At 38.0% G+C, this 25,561-nt stretch overlaps 1 protein-coding gene across 5 annotated transcripts in view; it reads right to left on the reverse strand.

Moving 5' to 3' along the window:
* Window positions 1-25,561, reverse strand: part of HERC1 (HECT and RLD domain containing E3 ubiquitin protein ligase family member 1) — an 83,296-nt gene that overhangs the window by 53,813 nt on the left and 3,922 nt on the right. For all 5 annotated transcript variants that reach the window (XM_084213864.1, XM_084213862.1, XM_084213863.1 and 2 more), the window contains exons 2-18: window positions 15,295-16,250; window positions 13,991-14,086; window positions 13,496-13,690; window positions 11,523-11,834; window positions 10,861-10,957; window positions 9,155-9,298; window positions 8,457-8,584; window positions 7,476-7,620; window positions 7,218-7,389; window positions 6,242-6,376; window positions 5,296-5,461; window positions 4,624-4,749; window positions 3,610-3,831; window positions 2,262-2,414; window positions 1,953-2,085; window positions 1,249-1,440; window positions 519-740 (exon numbers count right to left, since the gene is read on the reverse strand). In XM_084213864.1, coding sequence (XP_084069990.1) covers window positions 519-740; window positions 1,249-1,440; window positions 1,953-2,085; window positions 2,262-2,414; window positions 3,610-3,831; window positions 4,624-4,749; window positions 5,296-5,461; window positions 6,242-6,376; window positions 7,218-7,389; window positions 7,476-7,620; window positions 8,457-8,584; window positions 9,155-9,298; window positions 10,861-10,957; window positions 11,523-11,834; window positions 13,496-13,690; window positions 13,991-14,086; window positions 15,295-16,224 — 3,568 coding nt within the window. In that variant the 5' untranslated portion in view covers window positions 16,225-16,250. The remainder of the gene's footprint in view (window positions 1-518; window positions 741-1,248; window positions 1,441-1,952; window positions 2,086-2,261; window positions 2,415-3,609; window positions 3,832-4,623; window positions 4,750-5,295; window positions 5,462-6,241; window positions 6,377-7,217; window positions 7,390-7,475; window positions 7,621-8,456; window positions 8,585-9,154; window positions 9,299-10,860; window positions 10,958-11,522; window positions 11,835-13,495; window positions 13,691-13,990; window positions 14,087-15,294; window positions 16,251-25,561) is intronic.

The following is a 25,561-nucleotide window of genomic DNA, read 5'->3' on the forward strand; positions in this document are numbered from 1 at the left end:
ATGTGAACTAAGAGGAACTAGGCACAAAGAAGCAAGTGCCCCATTCCGATAGGAAGGGATGACTGCAACACCACTGCTGAGTTGTTGATAATTCTGGTGGATCATAAAGAATGAAGTTTGCTATTAATAGTATTGTTTCTAATCAATTAAGAAATCATTTTGCAAGTAGAATAAAACAGAAGAGATTTTTCCAATACTTAATATGAAAAATTATGTTCCTGGAGTGTCTGTTAAATGCTGAGCATCTAAGAGTAAAACATTTGCAATTAACTGTGTGAAGTCTGTAATCTTCCACTGAGAAATTGTGATTTTTTCCTCCAAAATGCATTTCCAAGACTCATTATAAACTACATCATAACCTTAAATGCCACTTTGGAACTTTTTTTATTACTACACAAATAGACAAGAATGCTGAAAGACAAACCTTTAGTACAGGGACTTATTCAAACGTTATCAGAAATTTCACACCTGAACACATATTTACACTGACCATTAGGCACTGGCACTGAACAGCTCACCTAAATGAGGAATATCCATCTCCACTCCATCGCTGAACAGCGGGGTTTTGAGCCAGTAGGCCGTGTCCTGCTCCTCGGAGGACACTGGAGGGCCCTGCAGCATCCCGCCCAGGCAGCGCCCGATGAGCAGGGCCACCGTCCTCTCCAGGTCCACCAGCCATACCCAGGACTGGGCAGGCTGTGGCAGGGGCACACCTGCAGGGTCAATCAACTCAGGGCCACCTGCAAGTATTCAGTGCCAGGTTAGTCACCCACGCCCAGGCGTCACGAACAATTCCAAAATCCCAATGCTAATGGCAGATCTTGTTAATGGTTCCCAGTTAATCGGAGACTTGCCCCTCAACCAGCAACCTTTCAACTGAAGAAACAGCAGCTAGGACAAACAGATTGCTGAACACTGGAACTACAGCACAGCAGAGGTCACCACCATTCACGGCACAGCCATTCATGAAGTAAAGGCTCTTTTAAACTCTGCCCAAGAACTTGCTTTGTCTAATACGCACTTCTCTGTGTTCTGATAAACAAGTATAGATTAAGGATACAACTGGAAACAGCACTCAGAGCAGAAAAAAGTATTTCACAGCAAGGGATATTAATACATTAAGGAAACGGAAAAGGAGATGCAGCAGTTTTAAAAAAACAGACATCTTAAAAGGGAGAGCTAAATTCCACTAGAATAGATGTCATTGTTTATTTTTCAGATTAAAAGCATGCTTGTTATTACACTTACCATGAAGAGGCCATTGTAATTCCTGATCTTCCAAAAGGGCTGCAGCAGGCAAGAGTCTGTTGAGACGATCTAAAGGTGGCAGCAGATCCAGCAGGTAACTCAGCAAAGGCCGGGCTACTGACACTGGCAGCAGCAACAGTGAGTTGACAATTTGGGAGAGCATACTGCCAGCAGCTGACACAAAAATCACATCTGCAGAGAAAAAACCAAACCTGAATTAATTATGGTTATGGAATTATGTAAGCACAATTTTAAAAGTCAAAGAATTTCACCTCAACTATCTCAGAATGTCTTCAACAATAAAGGTTGAATTGATGGGTTTGTTTAATTATTAATCTCTAATTTTAGTAACACACTTCTCAGTAATCACAGTAATTTACTTCTAAAAAGAGAAATCTACAACTAATGAAACTGAAACAATAATGCACATTCTGTATCTGTTCACATTCACATTCACATTCTGGAGTGAAGGTGAACAGAATGGAGAACCCGCATTCTCCAATCTGTGCTTTTCCTGCACACAAACAAAAACATGAACCAGCCATTCCTGGGTAGATACCTCATCTCCTCCTTTGGGGGAGACTTGGGATGCCTAATTTATGCAGATATAGGAAAAATAAGGGATTTTTTAATTCAAACCTAAGCAACAAAAAGTGCCTTAAGTTTACAGAGACACCACTACTGATTTTTCCATGGACAGTTACCTCTCAGTTTTTCCCCAACACTACCATTCCAAGAGCTTTCCTTAAGCAGTGTTGCAGAACGGGAATAGATATCTGTAGCATGAGGCAACAAAAGCTGAAGGTGCTTGTGAAGCAGTGCCACACTGCTGGAATTCTAGAAAGAAACAAACATAAGAATAATTCTGTAAATACATATAAGGGTTCACTATTTAAAACACTTCAGTTTTCATATACTCAGAAGATTTTCAACAGGAACTTTACAACATTCTGATACTTATGAATACTGAGGTTTTTTTTTCTCTCCTAAATGGTAAAAATAAGGATACACACCTCAGTAACACTATTGATGTGGCAATAAGCCAGTAATTGTTTCTGCAGGGAACATAAAAGCTCATGCAAATGAGCAGGTTGGCTGTTTTCTGAAGATGATGTACCTAGTAGAAATTTATCACTGTTTTTTTCCAGTTCTCCAAAGGCTTGGTCCTATTAAGACAAAAGCGGGAAAAAGATAATAATTAACTCTGCTTTGAGTACTCCAATTCTTTATTATCACTTAAAAGAAGCATTTTCATCTTTACTATGTGCACCTGTAATTACTGAAGAAATTGGATAGTGTCAAGTGGATCGTGGGATAAGCAAACTTGAAATTCCAGTTGTTTATAATGCCATGTGAACGACTGTGGCAGCCGTCAGGCAAACATTTCTTACAATATTGCTTTCACATGCAGCGATGCTTTTACTCCTCACCAAGGACAACTAGATTCAAAAACTCAGTTCCTAACCTAGCCCCAAAGCACAATGTGTTAAAATAATTTAAGCACATGTGTTAAAAACGTGGAATAATTCCTTAGGATCTCTTGTGATGCATAAAATATCTCACATTATAATCCCTGACTGCACTATCCAGGATGGCAGTAGAAGATGGCTCCTTGATTTCCCTTGGAATCTATTGGAAAAACTGAGTAGTTTCAAGTGGCCAATCCAAAGCAGACAGGTCCACCTTGCTGACTGAAGGAGGTCTAGAGAGAAGAACAAAACACTGCCAACCCTGTGCTGAGGAGCTCCACGCTATGCCAAGAAGTCCAAAGCTCTGATTTCTTCTCGCTGTTGAATTCGACCGGCTGGTTGATTAGGAAGCTGAGTCAGTGATTTGCTCCCATGCTCCCCTACACTTTCTAAGAACATCAATCTGTCTGACACACTGTGTTTAGTAACACCTGAACTTGCTGCTCTATTACAAGGTAGTTACCACCATAGTGCAGTTAATTAAACAAATTAATGCTCCTGGTGTTATTGTTGCTCTGCTTATTGTTCTCTGGTGGCTGAGATTATACTGACAAACACTGTATACAAACTATTTACTTTTTGTGTTATGTTTTCTCTTCCAGAAAAATCTGAAACCAAAGCAAGAGCAATAAAATAGTCTGACATGAAGCCAGCTGCACTTACATAAGTCACCTTAAACAATAAATACCACTAGAGCAATATTAGAACCATATTGTTAGAGATGATTTAAGTGACTTTAGTCCACTTAAGGACAAATACATGTGGCAGTGCTACTTCGGATAAACAAAATTAGCATAATTTCCTTAAGATGAGGGGGAAAATAGTAACCCTTCAAAGTATCAAAAATTAATTATAATTTAAAAAGAGAAATTAATATGAAGCCTGTACATACTGTATAAAATCCCAAGTTTCTTAGAAGAGTCTTCATTAAGATTTCAGCTAGATGAGTATCTGGATGACTGCTCTGGACAGCGTATGTTTGATCAGAGAGGTTTCCATAGCTGATACACATCGAGGCAGTTTCGGTGGTATCGGATGGGGAGCTGTAGCCAAGCAGGGAAGCTACATGGGTGTGATCCTGCAAGCTTGTCAGAATGATGTCCAACTGCATTCTCTAAAGAAGAATGTTTAGACACAAAAATCACTCTTCGTTAGTAAGGATAAAATTACGAGCTAAGAAGAAAAAAGGCATTAGTCAGAGTTACCCAATAAAATTCTTCTAATGGGACACAGAAGGCTTTACCAAAATATTCCAGGTTTTCATCAAGATTTGTACTATTAGAGAATGGATAAATATACTGAATGACATTGACCATACCTAGTAAAAATCTGAGATTAAGAGAGACAGAAACCACACTGTCCACATGGTGGGCAATCAGTGTAAGACACTGAACCAAACACTTTCTCCAGTATTTCCTGGAGAAATCTGAATATCTGGGAAGACAGGTGTGAGACACACAATTTCTCTACACTTACATAGGAAAAAGGGTACAAAAATGAACCTTGCAGTCATCTTTGCAAAGTAGGGTGAAATCCATGTAGGGAAAGCATTATACAAGTATTCATCCCAGGAAACAGTTAATTTTCCCTCACCAAGGCTTGTTCAATCAATCTAGCATTCAAAATTATCTTATCTCTAAACTTGTCTGGATACACTACCATAGCAATTCATAAGCTCTCTATAGTTGACCTTCACTTGAGAAAACAAGCAGTGCTCCCTGCCTCACCCCCTTCTGGTTTAGCCAGGCTGCCCTGCAGATTTTGTTATGCTGGGCCTTGCACTGCATCTCTCCAGAAATGCACTTACACTCTGCAAATGAGGCTTGCCTCATAGCTCAAAATGTTCCCACATAAAAACCCGAAGCATACCCTAACTGTTCTCAAGCCTGGTTTTACTTGACCTTACCTGTCCTTTTGATAAGCTTTCCCATCTATCAGGACCTTGGGGTAGAAGAGAATGTAGCAATTCCATTCTCTCTCGCAATGGAGGAAGTAGCATAGTTGCTCCAACTGACAGTGTCTCAATGACAACCTAAAATCAGAGCAGCAGAAAATACTTCTTCAGTGGAGAAGGGAAATAATCAACTCACCAATATCCTTAAAAAAAATCATACACCACACATGATATATCCCAAATATCTGCTTAATTTCATGGAGTATCAGAATTCTACCACACAATAGCACACGAATCTTTTATGCTGTGATGCAAACAATGTGCAGTACACTGAAGGAGTGAAACAAGATCAACAAAAGTTGCTATTTCCTGTTAGAGTGCATCTTAGGAGATTACTCAACCAAGTGAGTTACTCAATCCACAACAAAAATATTTTAGGCTCATTATTACAGGGAAGAATAATTTAAAAGTTAAAAAATAGAGTAGCTTTTTGAAATTCTTATGCAAACATTCTCCTCTGCCTTCAGATCAGAAAACAGTGATGGTGACTACATTTTTTACCTCTAATGAGTAAAACTGGCAAGTCAGAATCATTCAAAAAGTCTAATAGATATGTAATTACACAGAAAAAAAAGATAAGAGAGTAGTACAATTTTCACATGTAAACAATAAGGCATGACTTACTTCTTGAATTTCATCAGGGACAGAAGAGTCCATCAGTCTGAACAAGAGATTTCGAAGAGGACCAGCCTGCCGGCCAAGAATGCTGGTGGCTACACCTCCAGCCAGTGCAAGTGCAAGGTGATTAGAAAGCAGCTTCAAACACAATTTTAGAAAATTGTGATGTTCCCTGTAAAAGAAATATGTATCTATTAACCTCTCCTACTAGTAGCATGACTCCCTTTCACTTATTTGTGCACTAGGCTTTTAACTCTCCTTTGATTCTGCATACCAGAAAGGTAAATAAATTCCAACTGGGAGCTGAAGCAAACTCCTCTGAGAAACTTACTGCCAACCTCCTTAAAAGAACAAAAACTGAAACTAGAAGAGAGAAGTGGTTTTGTGGACAATGGTTGTAAGAGGCATTCACTTTAGATTAGTAGTCCCATGAATTATGAAGCAAAACAGTCCCAAAATGCAGAAATAAACAATAATATGATACACAGAGGGAAAAAAAAACTTCTAAGAAGCAAGAAATGTAATCTTCTCTCAGAAGATTTAGAAATACAACAACCAGGTTAAAAACAAGAAGTCAGGATATTCATTTCTAGTCCTCTTAAAAAATTTTGAAATACTGGTTACAGGAGTAAGAACTGGTAATGCAGAAACAGTAAATACATTTCAACTACACAGAAAAATCTGTTTTAAAGGAAAGATCTGAAGTCAAGCACTTAATTCATTGCATAATGAAAACAAATTTCGGACTAAAGATCCTGCTACATTTGAGACACTGTAAAGCTCCTCTGTTATACAAATACACTAGAGTAATTCTACACAAATGGCACCCGAATGAGCACATAAACCAGATTTATGCTTGTTAAAGAACACAGTAACCAGGACTAAGCCATGCACCACTGCTGTAAAGAAAATACAAATATAAAAATCTGTAACATGCATATGCTGGATGTACCTTGATGAAGGAAAAGGAAGAGGAGGAATTTCACTGTTAATTTTGTCACAGTAGTGCTCAAGAAAAGAACGAAGATGTGAAAAGGTACTTTCTTCAAGATCAACACAATAGGGTCTGTGCCATGCCACAACTTGCCTGGAATCAAACATCAAGGAAAATTACCTTCTGGAAATCTTTAACTGCTTTAATAAATTAATAGTTTAAACAAGCTGAATACACACTTAATTAAACCAGTTTCTTTCTCAGAGCAACTAACACAACTATGGCAGACCAACTTCCTGACCCATTAATGTATTTTCTTCTCTCTTTTCTGTAAAACTCTTTACAATCAAATGCTCCACTTTCATGGACAAAAACACCTCAATGCCATAAATCTAAAGCCATATGCATTTAATCTGATTCAGGCAAAGGCTGACCAGTACTCACAAAGCTGGTTTTAGCATAAATGTCAGGTTAGAGACTTTGATAAAATGCACGGAGCATTTCCTTATTTGATAGCTCCCTTGAGAACAGAGCATTTGAAATTCTTCTTGAATTATCTTCCAATTATCTTATCTTTTCTGTTCCTTTGTGTTAATCCATACAAAAATGTTTACTGTTTCACTTCAGTCACTTGCTAACATCTTTGGTGTAAAAATATTATTTGAGTTATTTTCTATTAATAACCAAACAACTTATTTAGGTACCTATTACCTATTTTCAGTTTAACATGCAACCATACAGAATTTTTTTAAGATCTTTAAATGCACCTCAGTAATTTGTCTGAACTTCCTCTTTCCCAATGTCTCCTGACTAGTGTACTACTTATTACACCAAAAGAAACTTCCCAAGCCATAAACAATCCCCTTAGAAGCAAAAAATAAAGAATCCTGAGTTGTTTCACCTCCCACTGACTCCCTTGTCAATATTTAGTAAACAGAGGTAGGTTTTGTCTAACTACATGTAAGAAACATTCATACATAAATGTCATCATTACCTGTCCCTTGGAAGAGCTGTCCAGGCAAGGCTATGGGATGTTCCTGCAGAAATCTGTTGAATCGCAACTCCATCTAAACCACTTACTTTCTTTGGTTTAGTAATGGGGCCAGTGGAGTTTCCCTGTCCACACTGTCCCATTGAATTGTTACCCCAAGCATAAACTTCATTATCTATAAACATAAATAGAAAACAGCTGAAATACAACTGCTTTTGATCTAGAGGAGGATTATGTATTTTTACAGCTTATTCTCTTTACCATGAGAAAGTGCCAAACAGTGACTGTCACCAATGGAAATGTCAACTATTCTGGTCGCCGCCAGCTCTTCAATGAGCTTGGGTCTGAGAGCAGTTGCCTCTGAAGAGCCACAGCCAAGGCAGGCCCCGCAGCCCCACGCATAAACCTGGAGCAAAGCAAGCACAGAACAGCTGCAGGTCACACCTGTGCTACTGCAGAGCACAGCAAACAACGTCCCAGCAAAGCACCTGTACAAGGACTGCAATTACATTCTCAGCACAATGGGCATAGGACTCTCCTGACTGAACACACATCTCATACAGTGGGCACTCCTTCCCCAACCACTGAGGTGCCACAGAGCACAGCTCCAGGGAGGCTGCTGAAGGAAAACAAACTGCTATGGTGAAAGTCAACATTCCTAACCCCCACTTAGAAAACCCAGTGCCTCTGAGTCACAGAGCTGAAGGTGGGGAGGCCAGCTGGGTTACATGTATGGAAATGCTTACTGGATTACATGTACCCATCATGCCAGGAAGGGCCCTTGTTTATCACCTCAACATTTAGCTCCAAGCTCTCCTGAGACTTTTCAGATTCGAAATAAAACTTGCACTTAATACCTACATTCTAATGTACATATACATTTTAAAAAACTATGAAATCACTAAATCACCTAAGTTGATTACTGTATTAAAAATTACAAGCATTTTACTGTTGTTTGTTTCTTGAATCCAATTTGATTTTACACTGGTTACATTTATTAACCTAACAACACTATGTTTTCTACGACTAAGCAAGAATCTTGTAAAGTGTGTCATAGATGACTCAGCACATTTTGAAATACTCTTGTGCGTTAGGTACTTCAATCTCTAATCAAGAACATCACTTCTACCCGAGTACTAGTTGAACACTTTCTCAACAGTTAAAATAATAAATGCTGAGATAATGTGAACCCAGACCCTCTTCACCAACTCCCATAATTTGAGTGAGACTTGTTTTGCCTACCTGGCCTGTTGATGTCAAGGCAAGTGAAGACTGACTTCCAGCACAAACTTTTCGAATAAACATTCCTTGCAAGGCTTCTATAACTTTAGGTTTATATACTCTATTTGTATCACCATGACCAAGTTTGCCTGCAAAGGGAGGAAATAAAACTGGAAGGTATTTTCAATGAATAGACAACAATTAAAAGTACCCCAAAAGAGATTTGTTTTGATTTCCAAAAATGCCAGAGTGGATTTTTTAAACTAAAACGTATTATAATTTTTATAAAACCTATTCTCTTTCAATTACAGTAATTACAGACTTATAGAAATATATATTTATTATAGTCTATTTTAAAACTGAAACACAAATCCCAGGCAGTTTATATGCAATAGTTTATAGGATATAATTAGCTACTGTCAAATCATGAGTGAGCTTATTTGAAAGTTATCAGCACAGCATTTTTTCCAGAACTGTTCATCTATTCACTGACTTTTCTGCACTGTGAAACTCCTCCCCTGCTGAAAATCTTTTTTTTTTAACCCTATAATCTTGCAGGTGAACTTCTGCAGATATTATATTTAGATTTTTAAGAATCCCTCCCTTGAACAGCTACCAAATGACAAATAAAAACCAGAACCAAACTGCAAGGAGTACTGAAACAATGAGGCAGATGGAATAAGACAAGAATTACTACCAAAACCATTTGTTTTACCCACCATTGTCTCCTCCTCCAAACGACCACACTGTTCTCCCATCTTTGGACAGAGCTATCGTGTGTGAACTGCCGCAGGAAACCTCTCCTACATTGCTAATATCTTTTACTAAAGTTGGAATGTTGCGGCTGTTGCTGTCACCATGTCCTAGGGAAAAAAGAAAGAAGTATTTTCTTTTTGTGACAATTAAAGTCCTGTATCTGTTTTGCAATCATAAGATTTTGAAAATTCCACGTGCATTGCAGTCATCACAAATGATGAATTTTGCCAAGTTTTTGGAAAGATTCGTAGTAAGGTTTGGAAGACATCTGTTATAAAGTTAAACATTAAATCTTTAGGACATACTCCAGAACACCTGTTCATATCTCACGACCTCTAAAACTTATGATTATTTTCTACCTAGCTGAAAAGAAATAAAAATAATTGCTAGTACAACTGCCTTCAATACCAGCTGATTAGGTAGCTAGACTTCCCAATACTGGGCAGCAGCTATCCTGCACAGCAGGAAGAAGCCGCGATAAGGGCCCCTGTCACTCCTGTCCATACTGCACAGACTGAACAGATCACTCCCTCAGCTGCCTTTAGGCAGCCACATTTCTAACGGGTCCTTTCTGCAGAAATCAAGTACATTACAGTTAACACCTACTTCATAACAAGTTTTATTTCTACTAAACTCCAGAAAGTCTCTGGATTTGGAAGAAAAATGGAGAACAGAGGAAAATTAATATCACTGGTATCCTTAACTGATTAAATATTAGGAACGTCCTATAACTAAATGAAATATTACATTTAGCTACATTCTAGAACTCACCACTGTACACTCCAAGACCCCCAAAGGATGTCAAAATTCCACAATAATCTAAAACTCAAGGAGAACGTTTCAACAATTCCCACCAAAATTCCAGTTAAACCTCTAATGCAGAGTTCTTTTCTTAACAACAGGAATACACTCAGAACTTCTACTGATTCGCTTGAAAGCTGTGACTGTCAAACACACTCCTCATCTTCCACCCCTGCCACTTGCTTGCTTTTACCCCTCTATACTTGATGATTGTGGCATTTAAAGAAAACAGAAGGGAACTAAAGCCCAACTTGAAAAAATTTTCTATGCAAAACCTGTTGGTTCAACTGAACCTGCTCAAAAAGAGTAGTTTTACACCAGGCATAGCAGCTCTACAGCAAAGATGACGAAATAGACAAGTGAACTTGAAGGAAATAGTAATACAGGGTTTCTTGTTTCAGTTAAATTTAACTTTTTAGATGTATTATGGTAAAAGAACACTAAGCCATTCTGGCAAACTTAACATCAAGCACCCTTATTAGAATCAGACCCTTGATATTATTAGCCAGTTATTCCTGACTCTTCAAAGAATCATTCTACCATCACACTAAATGAGGCTTATCTAAAATTTCAGGTTTTTTTAAATGTCTACTGTTTTTACATTCCAGTGACATCAGCAACGGTATAGTCTTAGCAATGAATAAAAGCAACGTGCCTTGAAATGAAAAATCTTTTAGAAATAATCTTTGCAAAATTAACTGAATTAAAAACTTTTAAGAGCCACTGCACTTGTCAGCTGTAGGCACACACCTGAGTACATGTGTATGTGTACAGAGAGAACAATTAGAGAACAAGGCAAACAGATGTATAAAATCATTACTAGACACAGGAATTTTTCCAAAAGCATCGCATGGAATTTTCAAATTACCTAATCTCCCGAAGTCTCCTTCTCCCCACGTGTACAGCTCTCCATCTTCTGTAACAGCAGCGCTGTGTCTGTAGCCCGCCGACACACACACAACCACCTACATTACATGCAGAAAGATGATGTTTTTACACAAATCAAGGAGAGTCAAGTTTCAGAAGGAGTCAACATAAACTACCTTGTCCATTCACATGGATCAAGTACACACATAATCTTTGCAATCTTTTCTGTTTACTTGATAAGGAGAAATAAGTACATAAAAAGTTTATATGTAAAACTACTAACAATTTATCAAGCAGGTTTAGCATCATGATATCATAGTCTCAGAGAAGAAAAAAGCAGCATCAGTGGATGTTTAAGACACTAAACAAGCTATATGCGAAAGCCTTGATGTTGCAGCTAGCAAAATTCAAACTGCAATTCAGCGAAAGCCCCTGAACAAGTTTGACTCAAGGCTATGAGAAGCTTTCCTGACAATGCCACTGCCAAAATCACAGGGCTACAGGCAATCATAAGCTCCAGTGTTTTGTTGCAAGCAGACCCAGCCTCAAAGAGAAGTCTAGAGAGAACACAGAACTTTTTCTTAGGATTTTATCTATTTCAAACTTTACACAACATCCCAGCTGAACAGAAGAAAAGCACGTGCTCCACTATACAAAACATACCTTCCCTTGCAGGGGACCCTGAATAAGTTTGGGATATTTCTGAGTTGAACTATTTCCATGTCCCAGTTTTCCGTAGTCACCGTCACCCCAGCTGAAGACTTCCCCTTCTGTTGTAAATGCTAAAGTGTGACCATCAGATCCTTTTGAAGACGACACCTTTTTAATAGACCTGTGAGGCTCAAAAGTCAATTTTTTCAATGTGGACTGATTGTTGGAGTCTCCTAGTCCCAGTCTCCCGTAGCTGCCTTTTCCACAGGCTCTAACAGAACCATCCGTAGAAATGACAAATGTACAATATTGTCCAGCTTCAATCTACAAAGAGAAAAAAGGATGTAATAGAGAAATACAGAGATTAGACAAATTTACACATAGGTCTAGAAGTCTGTATTTTTTAACAGAATTTCAGATTTCTTCATATAAAATGATGGAAAAACTAAATATAACACAATGTCCAAATAATTTGCATTTCAGCAATCAGTTAAACTAAAATTCTTGGGAAATATGTTACAACTAATTCTATTTTCACAATAGACTAAAGTAAATGAACAGCGATTATTTTATTTATTTGTATCTCTTCTACAGACTGTAGAATTTGTGCTGCATTCAGATCTCCAAAACTCACGGATGGAAATCTTAATGTTTTAAAAGCAAAAAAGACAAAGTAACAGCTTTGATAAAACACTGTAGGTTTTGCTTAATTTAATCTGTACCAAGCGGTAACATCCCAAAAATAAACCAAATGCTAAAAATCCACTCACTTGAGACTATAAACTTTAATCACGTGAACATCAAAGAAATAAGATCAAAAACTTTTAAGAAAATAAGAACTTGCCCCTATTGGGAAGTCAGTGCTCAGCTGAGGAATGACCCAACAGCAAAGGGACTAACAGAGAAATCATTCCCTATAGGAATCTTAACACAGCAGAAGTGCAGAGCAGGTTCCATCATGGCGCATAAAGGCACACCATAAACCAGCCCCAAAAGGTGGCCACAGCCCTATTCAATGGGAATGAAAGTCTTCATACAGATAATCCTACCACAATCATCAAGTGGAAGGCTAAGTGGAAAAATCACATAAATTTGTTCTGTAGTTGTATACAGCACTATTAAAAGAATAATACATTCATTCAGATCATGCATTCTTGTGTATTAGTCTTTCAAACATCTTGAAAGTTTTCTGAATGCATAAACTTGCTTTATGATGTCCGGTCCTGCAAACCATTGAAATATAAAATACATCAGTGACGTCCATAGAAACAATTCCACAAAATGCACCTAAATTGTCTAGTGACCAGAAAGTACTTTTACTTAAGTCAACACTGCAAGGCCAATATAGTACCAGAAAAGCAAACTATTATATTCTGGGTCATGCATCAATAGAAGTGCTCAGCTGCAACTGCAGAATCTGTGACTGTGAGCAGAGAGAGCATGTAGACTGATTTTCAGAAAGCTAATTAAGATTGCTGTGTCAGCAGCTAGTCCAATTTGGAGCTTTAAATTCAGCAATCTCTGGTGTGAAAACCACCAATGGAAAAGAGTATGAAGTCGTTAAGACACCTTTTAACCAACAATTAAAAAAACCAAACAAAACAAAAACCAGAACAAATCAAACAAACAAAAAAAACCCCACCAAAAACCAACCAAACCAAAACCAAAGCAAACCCACCAAAAAAAACTACAGGCAGCTACACTTGTCTCCACAGAGCAAGTCAGGTAACTCAGCCATTCTTGTTACATGGATATTTATCTGTGCATGTCACTAAAACCAAACCAGAATGGTTTTCCCAGGCATCAATAAAAGTAGTGAGATATTCTCAGTAAAATAACCTGTGTGACCAGTTTGGAACATCATTCATTACAATTTGCTTCATTACAACTTGACACTCAGAAATAAAAGTACTATTTTCAATTTCATACTGTGACAACGGAGCTGCTGAATGTTACATAACGCACCACTAACAGATGTCACTCACCGTCTGTGCATCAGAAAAGCTTGGAGCAAGCTTGGGTTGAAGTATTTTCTCTTGAGTTCCTTCCACCAGCTGGTGACTGCTGTTACTGCCCCACACATACACCTCACAGGTCTCCGACACAATGGGAGCATCGCCCGTTTGAATGCTGTCAGGGCTGGCACATGTCCTTGAATAGTCTGAGGCCATTCGACAAACCTGTTCAAACCAGAGATTTATTGCACAGTAGCATTTTATATTTCATCCTATACAGTCACAGTGTTTAATGCAGCTTCAATTGCCCCTCAACATGGTAACTGTCTAAAATACAAATCACCACGACCACATCATTAGCTTGACAACTAATTAGCTTAACGACTTTGACTCACTACATCTTCATTTTTCAACCTTTTTTGCACCTCTTTGACCCCAGAATAACTACACCCACATATGCACACAAATCACATGTGTGAAGAGGAAGCAAACTACAGTAACATAAAAGTTTTTTTCAAGACATACCTCTTCAAATAAACACAGAGCTGCCTCATAAAGAGAACATAAGCCATCTGATGTTCTGGTTGGCTCTCTCCATTGACTTCGATCAGCAGATGATCCCTACAATATTTAAATGTTGTTATTAGGAGAAATACGCCTCCGATACAGCAACAGTCCACCTGAACAAAATATATTAGGGATTTGTTCTTATGGCTAAGCAAGAACTAATGGCACTTTCCATAAAAGCATAAGTACCCTACCTGTCTCCTGAGCTGTGATACCTGCAGACACTTCAGGAAAACAAAACTGTCACAAGTGCTAGTCCAACATTCTTACCAATTCAGTTTTATGAAGGTATCTGGGTTTGGAGTTAACTTTTCCCAATACTATTTTGTAATGAAATGCATGTTATTTGTGTCTCAAGTGATAATTATTTTTAAATTACTAATCATAAATAATTTTATGTTTACATACCTTTCATATTTTGGTCTCTAATTGTATATATAGCCCAAATCCAACACCAAATAAAGTTGCCCATCACAACATTTATTCCAATTCAGATACTGCTACTGCCATGCTCTTCTCATGGACCTCATTTTTCAAAATATTTTTTAGATCTTTTTTAGATTTTAAAATTTATGTTTATTAACAAGCAGTACAAGCCTGAAAGAAAAGTATGACCACTTGAGGGGAAAAGTAATTTCCTGCTTCAGTCTGAGCACCATGAGACAGAAGCTTGCCACAGCTTCTGTGTACTGTGCAATAATTTCATACCTTGAAAAGCAATATTCATCTAGCACCAGCAGTGAGCACTCAATATACAAAACAATGTGCCACACTTTCAATTTAGCTCACTTTCTATCACATTAATTTCTGAGCATCACCAAAACTGCTGAACCATCCTGAAGATGAATAAGCAGAGGCGTAGGGGAATGGGGGAGCAGGAATGTGCAAAAATAGTAACTAATAGGAAACAAGGTGTATTGTGGAACTTTGAATTTTCAAACTTTTTCTGCTATGAACTTAAATGTACAAGTCCAAGTGGATCAAGTATGTCCTTGATTCTTCCCCTGAAGTTAGAGAATAACACCAAAATGACAACATAGAGACTGTTCTGCGGTTTCATCTTTACCTATGAGGAAAAAGGTGGGCAGGAAGGGCGAGAAAGAGATGGGGGGTAACAATGAAAACATGGGGGGGAGGGGAAATCACAAAAAAAAGCCCCAATTCTAACATATTCAGCAAACTGGCATTTGGGGTAGAGAAACTACTCAGTTAAGAATGCAACTACATTGCAATTCAGAAAATCCAAAGCTGGTTTTACCTACCAGAGATCGTCGCATCTGGGTCAATATACTCATAAAACAATCAAAGCTGATCATCCCTTCTGGACTTTGCAGTAACTTGGTTTTCTCCATGGTGTTTACTACAGCTGAAGCACCTAAAGCCATTTCTATCCATTCAAGAAGGTACCTCAAGGCACCTCGTTGGGCAGCCAAACCAAGAAGCAACTCAGAAGCTAATCTACGACCTAGAGTATCTGCCCCAGAGTTTGGAATCGTTACTCCTTTAAGAAAAGTTGTTACTTGGGACAAACAGTCCAAACCCATTGGCGGAATCTTGCTTTCATTTGCTAGAGACAAAGGTGGTAAAGAGCTCACAACTTCTATTGCAGTATGGATAACATCATTGCAGAGACTGAGGCCAGGTCCTGCCACAGGCATCATCCAGCTTTGTCTCAGCAGTGCAAATAACAAGCTCAATCCAGTCCGAACTCCCATTTCTATGAGTGCATCTGTGCTTGACCTCGGGCGTTCACTGACAGAGTGCACATCTGTGGATCCAGAACTGCTTTCTGGTGAATGCTGTTGCTGTTTCACCTTTCCCTTATCGTGGTATTTATTAGAAAGTGCATAGAAGACACGCTGCAGCACAAGGAGACGCTTTCGAAGAGCTCCAGCAAATGGAGAGTCTGAGCACACCATCTTTGCCAGTGCCAGCTGGCTGCTAAGAAGGGCATCCAAGTAGTGGTCCTGTTCATCACTAGATAAAGATTCCCGCTCAAAATCTGGTAACTGAGGTCCCTTGAGGCACAGAACCTGCTGGGGCAATGGCACTACTTCTTTATTGCTAACTAACTTAGCATACAAGACAGAAACTCCTTCCCTTGTTGCAATAGATTCACTGTCTTCTGTGATCCATGAGCTGTTTAGGTGTTCAAGCCACTTCAGCTTCACAGGTGGGACCATAGCTGCCATGCTGGTTTACTTCTTTGCCATTGGTCCTGAAGATGAAAAAAAACCTGTCAATAGGTTATGCAATATTATCTACAGATCTTATTACTTACAGAAGGACAAATAATCCTTTCAGAAGGTAAGCAGTAAAAGATTGACCACCAAGAATTACCAGTTTCACCATGTGACCCACATGCATGTGCAACTTACTTAACATGATGTAAGAATTTTATTGTAAGTCAGTCTGCATTTTCTAAATCCATACGTACAAAAATTCACATAAAGCAAATTTAATTCTGCTAAGTGTGATGAACAGCATTCAACAGAAAAGGCAATTTAAGATTTAGATGTCAAGAAACACAAAGGTGCAGGGCTGATAAGCATATCTCAGCACTATGATGAGTTATGTCTGCAGGAACATCCATGTAATGGTATGATATTTTGCTATTCTATCTGAATAAAGGATCACAATTCCTAAAAACATACACTGAGTTTGAAAAGTTTCTCGCGTACAAGAACACAGACTGATCACCACTAGTGGAGTCCCAGGTTCTTTTTAAGTCTATATCTGAGAAAATTTTAAAAATTAACAAATTAAAAAACATTCTGATCCTAAAGAGACACTCGAGTTACTAATTTTAATGCCGATAGCATTTAGAACTCCAGTTCTTCAAGAGGATTCTTGATGTCAACTCTTAAGTTTTTTCAAGGTAGTTTATGGCTTAATAGGAAAAGAGGCTTCCTCAAAGTCAGTGTTTTCAAACTGCTCCTCTTAAAAGAATTTTCTTTAAAGTAACGCCTTACCTCCTATTGTACAAAACAGATGTGTTTAACTCCTGTTTTATAATCATTAACCATGGGCTACATAGGTTCTGAACGATTACTCTCTGTTCTTTGACCCTGTAAGTCCTAACACATTACAATTTCACCAAAAAGTACTATAATTCCTAAAGGAGAGTTTTGTGTCCTTTGGTAGTGTGAGCCCTATTTGATCTAATTTCAAACTAAACTCCTGGGGGTGGAGGGAGTCTCTGCCATGCAGTGAAAGTCAGGGCTGCTGCCATGTCGTGCTTGTAGGACAACGGGTAACAGGCAGTGCAATTTGGTCCTCATTTTATCTTGACATTTCACACCTAAAATCACAAATTAAAAACATAAACTACTACAGTTATTCTGCCAATACATGTGCCAAAAAAGCATACTGTGTGCTATTAAGCACCTACTTTTATTTCAGCCTAATTTTCCCTACAGATGAATACCTTAAAAAAAGCTTTACATACCTTCAAAAAAGCTTTACGTGAGCCTGACCCAAGTAACTGCTGTTGCACTATAGCAGACCCTTACCCAGGTCTATCCCACAGAAACTGGAGCCACAGCTGTTAAGTACCATTCAGAGCAGGGAGCATTCCTTGCATTTCATACAAGACACACCTTCTGTCTACTCACACCACAAAACTTCCCAGCAGCTCAGCCTCAAAGTGACACAGACAGGTACTATTACACCCAGGACCCTGCTGACTAAGAAAGAGCAACACTATCATTTGTCAGAAAGTATTTGCTAACTACCATTGGATCCTAACAGAAACTGTAAGGCCAATTAATGAAAGCACCCTAACTCTGGTCTTATGCGAAGTTTGTGCCTTATCAAGAGGTAAAACATGGGGATGTAGCTCCATTAAGAAGTTCCCAAACAGACTTTATGCTTTCACCAGCCACTCTTCTTTCAGAAACTTTGAGATGTGCTCATGTAGCTCAAAGGTGCAAATATTGCTGCTTTTCCTGAAAACTGATAGATTTTTTTCCCTCCTGCCCTTGTACGCATCTCTAAAAATAGAGACTGAAGCTTGAAACTGAGCTCTTAGCAGTGCCCTAGTCTCCCCCTCTGCAGCTTAAAGAAAAAATCGTTGGTCCACCTTGAAAACAACATTCAGTTTCATGTGAAAGGCAGAAGGCTTTAACCAGACACTGCTCATAATCCTGGAAATGGTCTCTGAATACAAATGTAAAAGATCTCTGTCTCTGCATGTAACAACTACAGATCACTGAAATTAAGCAGAAACCAGGTAACAGTTACACAGGGTATAGGTAGGGTTTATTTCTTCCAGCTCACTGCCACAAATACAAGGTTTATAATTGCTCCAGAGCCTAGACATGAACATCTGAGTTCTTTTTACGGCAGACAAAAAGAAAATTTGGCTTTGAAAACTCAAGTGAACGCTCACTGCTGTTTCCCTGTATTTGACCACTGCAGGGTCAGGTGAACATGTGGAAGGTACCAAGCATGCAGGGTAGGCCAGTCCCACAGGGTGCAGTCCCACACACTTAGTGAACATGCTGATCACATAGCCAAGCACAAAGGGAGAAGCCAGAAACATATGACAGGCGGAGAAATGTACTCTTCTCTCATCATCATAAATCTAAATGTATAGCAACAGCTTTATAAAGCTATTTCAACACTGGAACACTTAAAACACTTCAAACTAAAGTACCCAGAACTTTCTGGGATTTATATTAAACAAACAAACAAAACAAAACAAAACATCCAGCTCATCTGCCCGTATGCCTCCCTTTCTCCTCCTGCTCCTCAGGGGGAAAAAAAAAAAAAAAAAAGAAGTGAATCATGAGAATGTGCAATGCAACTTATTTGTCATATCTTTTAGAACCACAGTTCCTGTTGAGGAAATCACCATTTTGGGGCAATAAATTTTTGCATATATTTCACTGCTGCCTGTTGGCAAATCAACTAAAATGCGACTTAAAACTCATAGCTGAACAAAGATTTCAACAGTGTTACCAAATGTAACACCTATTTCAAAAGCTTACTCCAGGGAACAGTGGGTGGAAAATGCATATATCAAACCCTGAAAGCCAAGTTCTATGGATCAGGGATGTAGAATTTTTCTTTCAGAACAGCAGTGGCAGCAACTTGAGCTACACAGAAAGACACATGAAGATAACCAAGCCTGCTTTCAGAGCTGGTTCACCCTAAGAACCACAGCCAGTGCTGCAACAAAACTCAAGGAAAGGCTCAGGCTCATCAAATCCTCTACTGGAGTAAGTGCACAAGCACAGGGAGAGCTGCTGTTACCCATCACTGCACTGGACACAAGTGCTGTTTGCTCCTCTTACATCAGATGAAAGGGAATGTGAGGAAAAGAATTTTAAAATGAAACCTGTGAAAACACAAGGAATATAATCAGGGAAGGCTTTCGCCTGAGCTAAGAGGAGAGTAGATCATTTAAATTATGGAAGAAAAACTTCTTAAGAGAGGTCTCTTTTAATGTTATAAGAAACACGGAGATTACCTGCAGCAGAGACAAAGGTTCTTTTCCCTTTTATCAGTCCATTGCTTTAAATGCACCTGAATGTGAACCTGTAACTTCCAAAGCTGAATCCCACTGCAGACTGATTGTGTGTCCCCTGATTCTGTCTCTTCAAGCTCAAAAGTCAAAACCAGGTACTACTTCTGGTCTGTTCATGATCTGCTCCCCATCATGTAAAAAACCACACCACATAGCCAAACTACCACTCGAATTCTAAGCTCAGAATCAAGTTTCCACACCTTGCAATAACGAGTAAGCATAGACAGGAGGTAATAGGATGCATCTCAAATTCAAACAAATCACCTTACAAGCAGCCAGTGATTGCAAAACAATAATAATTCGGTGATCGGCATGCATTTCCACACAGCCAAGGACTCAGAAAGAAAGCTGATGACAAATTTCATTAACCCTTTATTAATTTATTTCTCTTCATCTATTTAATTAATTATGATTTTAATGAAGTTTTTGATTAGATGTGTTTGCTGCACTTAAGGAAAAAATAAACACAAAACCAAGAGCCTGCAAATGTCTGTCAGCAAGACAGAGTATACACTATTAATAACTGATACACTTAAGATCTTCCCTCTTGAGAAAAATAAGGAAAAAGAGGAAAGCTGTCATATTTTAGGGAAAGCATGCAGTCTTCAGTGGCCTAGCAAATAATGTTAAAGAATTTAAAATATGCTACGTTATTAAAAAGTTTGTTTTTTCTTAAATAGGAATCAATATAGCCTCAAACCACCAGCTAATTTTTACAGGTCACTTAATATATTAATTTTTGTGGTGGAAGCTTGCCTACAATAACTAATAAATTACATGTATTAAAAGTGCAAATGGCCTATTGCAAGTCATTATTAAATACAACAGACAATTGGGTATATTAAAATTCAAATTAAGCTTATATCAATAATTAAATAGGCCAAACAGCCAATTCTTTCACTGAGAAAAACTGCATCTTTTTTTAGGAAAAAGAACTATTCCCCTATCTCAAACAAGAATAAAGTAAAAGACTGAAGATGCATCTAACTACAAGTTATTTCCATGAAACAGAAATAAATTTTGAGGAGATAAACTCTGAATGCTGTTCCTTCTTTCCCTCTGCCAAACAGCAATTTAATCACAGAAACAGAAAGAAGAATTTGATCTTGTCATTAATCCCAGTTTGCTTATTTCATATATACAATACCAAGTCACTGACTGTATGGATGACTAACACCTTAATGTACAACTGACCAGGAGATACAATAAAATAGGTATTCCACCACAAATATTTCAGTATTTTTATATATACATGCATAGATACATATATATTTATATGTATTTATATTTTTATATTTGTATTAGATACTAAAATATCTGCGTTTCATGAATTTGTCTGAAACACAAATAATCTTTCTGCAACAATTATTTATTTCCAAAGGGGAATAATTCTTCCAAAGCATTTCAGTTAACATCAAAGTGAAATTATCAAGAAAATTCTGTATAATTTTTTTTTTGGTGTTTATATAAAGTGACATACATAAGGTAAAATGGAACTGAGAAGTAACAGTAGATTTTCCAGCCACTTACGACCATCTCCTAAATTAGCTATGGAAAGAGATTTTTCTAGAAAGGGAACAAAGGAAACACTAAAGATTTCTCATAAATCCACTTGGTTGGCACAGACATGAAGACTGTCAAACCTCTAAGAACAAATACTTTTTTCAGATTTTTACTACAGCTTGAGGAAACGAAGAAGTTTTTAGGTCTTGTCACTTTGAGGTAAGTGGGACAGCTTTGATCACCTTCAAATGCAAGAATAAGAACTCACAAGGGGGGGGGAAAAAAACATTACTAAAGAAGCTAGTATGGGAAATTCTCAACTTCAACTCAAAGAAGTTAGTATGGGAAATTCTCAACTTCAACTCAAAGAAGCTAGTATGGGAAATTCTCAACTTCAACTCCAAAGTCCTCACTTCAAAGGAGTGAGGACTTTGGAAACTGCCCCAAGTACTCCTATATTCCAAGTGAACAGGGGAAAATGAGAATAATTGACAAAGGACTTCAGCATGGGGTTGAAGGTTGAAGTCCATAAAGCTATTAAGTTCCTGTTTCTGAGTCCAGCAGGAAAGCCAGGTCTTGGACAGAACATAGACAATTCCCCAAAGGAATTTCCATAGTCTTTCCTTTCCATATCAGCTCAGAAATTATGGGAGATACTTGAATGTCACCCAAGAACCACCTCCATGCAGCCAACAAATTCATCCTGATAAAAGTAAATAGGAAGCTCCCTTCTAGGGTTGAGATTTTTAAAAATGCTTAGAATTTAAAAAAGCTCCTCAGAAGTTGTTGTGTGTAGATCTAAGAGAAAGACTGTTGGAATAATTTAAAGAAAATTGGAGATTGGGCAGAACCTGTACAGTGAGGCTACATCACACTGTAGCTCCTTTTGAGGAGATCAGGAATATCAGGAACAGCTCGAGGCAATTAAAGAGAGGTAACACTGAATTCCTGCAGGAAGGCATGTAAGTATGAAAGCCAAGACAACAAAAAATTGAAGGGTTTACGTTTTGTTTTAAAGAAAGTTGTAGAAAAGATACTTAAAAAGTAGAATTATATCTAGCATTATATCTAGAATTATATCTAGATTTGATTAGAGAGTGTAAGAGCAGTGTCCCCACAAAACATGTTTTGCTTTTTCAGTCCTTAGCACACACACTCAACTTATCAACACACAGAAACCATCAAAACATGTGGAAGGGAGGAGCTGATTTTAGGGCCCTTTCCCACCCCCCAAACATCATCGTCTCCAACAGATTGGCTCCACCTCATTGCCAAATGCAGGTAATCACTGATATTCCAGCAAGAATAATAGAAGTCCATAGATAAGGAGGAAGAAGGTGCAACTGCTGCTCAGGCTGCGAAGAGGAAAATATGAACAATCAGCTCAGAAATGTAGGTAAATCTTGAAGCACAGTGATTTCCCATTGCTTGTACAAACCTGAATCTTCCTGCTTAATTGTTATTTTACAGCTTTGAGCTTTCCTCCCTGTACAAGGTCCAAAGAAGTCAACATTGTAACGCAGGGATAAAAAGCAAAACTCATGTTACATAAAGTGTTGTCAAATGAACACAGCCAACGAGGGGAATATTTTGACCTAGTGTTTAAGGTAGGCAGCACTACTCACAGTCCATGGAGATTTTCAAACACATAAATTGCATAAAATTATATACAGTATCTTCAATTAGTATGAAGAAAATCCATTTTCTTAAATCAGTGACACTAGCACACACACTGAAGATATAACAAGGATGGAATTTGACAAAGCTACATGCTACCATGCTTCTCTTTAACTTAGCCCGACTACAGCAGAAATCAAGCGCACACAAAAACAATTACTCTGACAGAAGCCAAGTGCTCAGGTTCTTAGACCTCCTACAAAAGTGGCCGAAAGCTTTATCTTCTGCAAAGCTCTTGAAAAACTGCACCTATAAAGCTGTAAATATTCTATGTCCTAAAAATAAAAAGTTTTCTCAGAGGAAAAATAAACCTCACAAGCATTCACTCTCTCCCTCTCTGCAACCAGCAATTTCAGCAACCTTTGTCAGAAGCTGACTACATTTATTTTATGGGAACCTAATTACAAAAGCTTGCAACACAAGAAGTCTGTCTATACAGTCAAATAGGCAGGAAACACCGAAACTAAATATGAAGATCTGGTTGTGAAACTGAATTCTGTCCACTGCCCGCCTGCGATGTTGTACCACACACATAAACTTCGCCGTGTGTTCATTGACAGTGAGCTGCCTGCAGTCTGCAACAGTTCATTGATTATTTTCAACCTGCGGGACTCTTAGAGCACCTCCTATGCTCAAGGTCCCTTCAGCCTGACACCACCTGGGAGGTTTCTAAAAAGGAGTAGAAAATTTAATATTTAAACAGATGGCAGCCAGATCACACTACAGCTCTTGATGCTGCTAAAAGTAGTTAAAGCTTTGTTTGCAATGGTGAGAAATTAACTTCTGTGATGGGTCAGGAATATCAAGGATTTTGTGGCTCACACAAAACTCAAGAAAGATTTCACAATCAGAATGATCAGATAATTCTACCAGCTCATTAAAAATATAAATCAATTCATTCACTGCAAGTGACACTGACTACTGAAGAAGTTATTCTGGGATGTTATTTTAGATAATTTTTGATAAAGTAGAAGTTCTGAGTACATTGCCAATCACAGCTCTGGAAAAGCTAATCAGCTTAAAATCTGACAGAAAACCTAATATAATATGTTTCTATTTACTGCCTGACTGTGATGACAGTATTACAGCCACATTATACAAGCGGAATCTCTTCAAAGTTTCAACATTGCAGTTTCTTATTAGCATAAGCACTTAGAACCCTTTTACATTATTTTTTCATTCAAATACATGTAACATTCTTACCAGTAAACCAAAGTCTTTAGTCTGTATCCCAGACTACTAAATTATTTTCTCAATATTCTGTCAAATTCCTAACCTGTACAACTCCAGAGCTATATGTCAAGTTGAAGATATGGCTGTACCTTTATTTTGTGCAACAGAAGGCCTGTTCTCTGGTTTTGCCAAGTTCCACTCCTAACACTTCCTGATATTCCATAAAATGACAGATTACCTTAAATTTTTATCATTCCAGTCTTTCATACTTCTTACAAAGAAGCCACGAAGTCCCAGTAAGAATCTTGCTTCACATGCTGACAGCTGGTGAAGTGCAGCAATTTTTGCAATCCTTATTAGAATTTTACAGTCTGAAAGTGCAACTAAACGGAACTGATTTCCTTCCCTTTTTTCCTAAAAAAGGGACTGTATATATAGGATTTAGCAGCAGGTATCAGAGCTCCAAACAACATTTACAGCCTCTTACTTGAAAGGTGATTTAGAAACCAAGAATATAGAAAAGTAATTGAAATCCTGCCTTGACACATACTAAAAATATGAAATGTACAGAAATGTAAAACCCACAAGACATTTCATATGGCTTATGGCAAGGGGACACCATGACAGCTGAAACCAACAGGACATAATGTTGGCTAGAAGAGTTATCTGTTCAGTATTTCAAAAAAAGCACTGTAGGTCACTGTAGGCCAAAAAGCACTGTAGGTCACTTCAAATGTTCTTTTTGGCCTCTCCATGTAGTCTGGACACACTGTCATGAGAGATGCAAGGTGAATGGAATCTATCCAAAACAGTCACGGGAAAGGAAAACAGAAAAAGATAAATTAGAAAGTGCTTGCACTGCAGAGAAATTACTACAAATTCACAAATAATTGAAAGCAAAAAATGTCCTCAGAAGCAGAAAAAAAAAAAAAAAAAAAAAAAAAGGCAGCAGTGCTAGTAACAGGAGATGGACTGTAAAACAGTGAAGAAAAAATAAGCTGTGGTCTCCTACAAATCTGAAATAAGAAGCAAGGAACAAAAGGAACTAACCCAGAAAAAGCAATCAAGAACAGCAGCTACAGCAGATTGTCCCTCACTACTGAAACATTACAGTGAAATACACACCAGCATTAATTCATGTGAACATCTGTCTACACTGAGCACAAGGGCCAGTATCTTTCCTCATATTAGCCTCCTGCTCAGCATATGAAAACTAAATGAATGACATAATCATTCACAATAAGATTCATCATGCAAACAACCATCAACTTTTCTTTCCAAATATTGAATTCCACCTAACCTCATATTTGTTAAGTAAGCCATGGTAAGGTTCTACTTGATACTCCTCCACTTTTAGTCTTCCTACGTGATTTTAGGTTCCTGTGGGATTATTTATTTATTCAATATCAGGCACAGTACTGAAACCAATATAACCCTATGCTTTCAGCAGGTCACAACTGGTTACTCCAAAAATCTTTTTGACGACTAAAGGAAAACAAAGTTATTTTTATGTTAAAATGAAATTAAAGCTATTTGCCCTTCCAGCTTTAGGGTTTAAAAAGAAAGTGATTCAAAAACCTAATTATGGCTTCTCAATGTAAACCCCTGGGGGCTGCACAAAATCTACCCAAGCAGAGAAGAAATAA

The sequence above is a fragment of the Fringilla coelebs genome (genome assembly GCF_963513975.1).
Source record: "Fringilla coelebs genome assembly, chromosome: 12".
Classification (NCBI taxonomy): domain Eukaryota; kingdom Metazoa; phylum Chordata; class Aves; order Passeriformes; family Fringillidae; genus Fringilla; species Fringilla coelebs.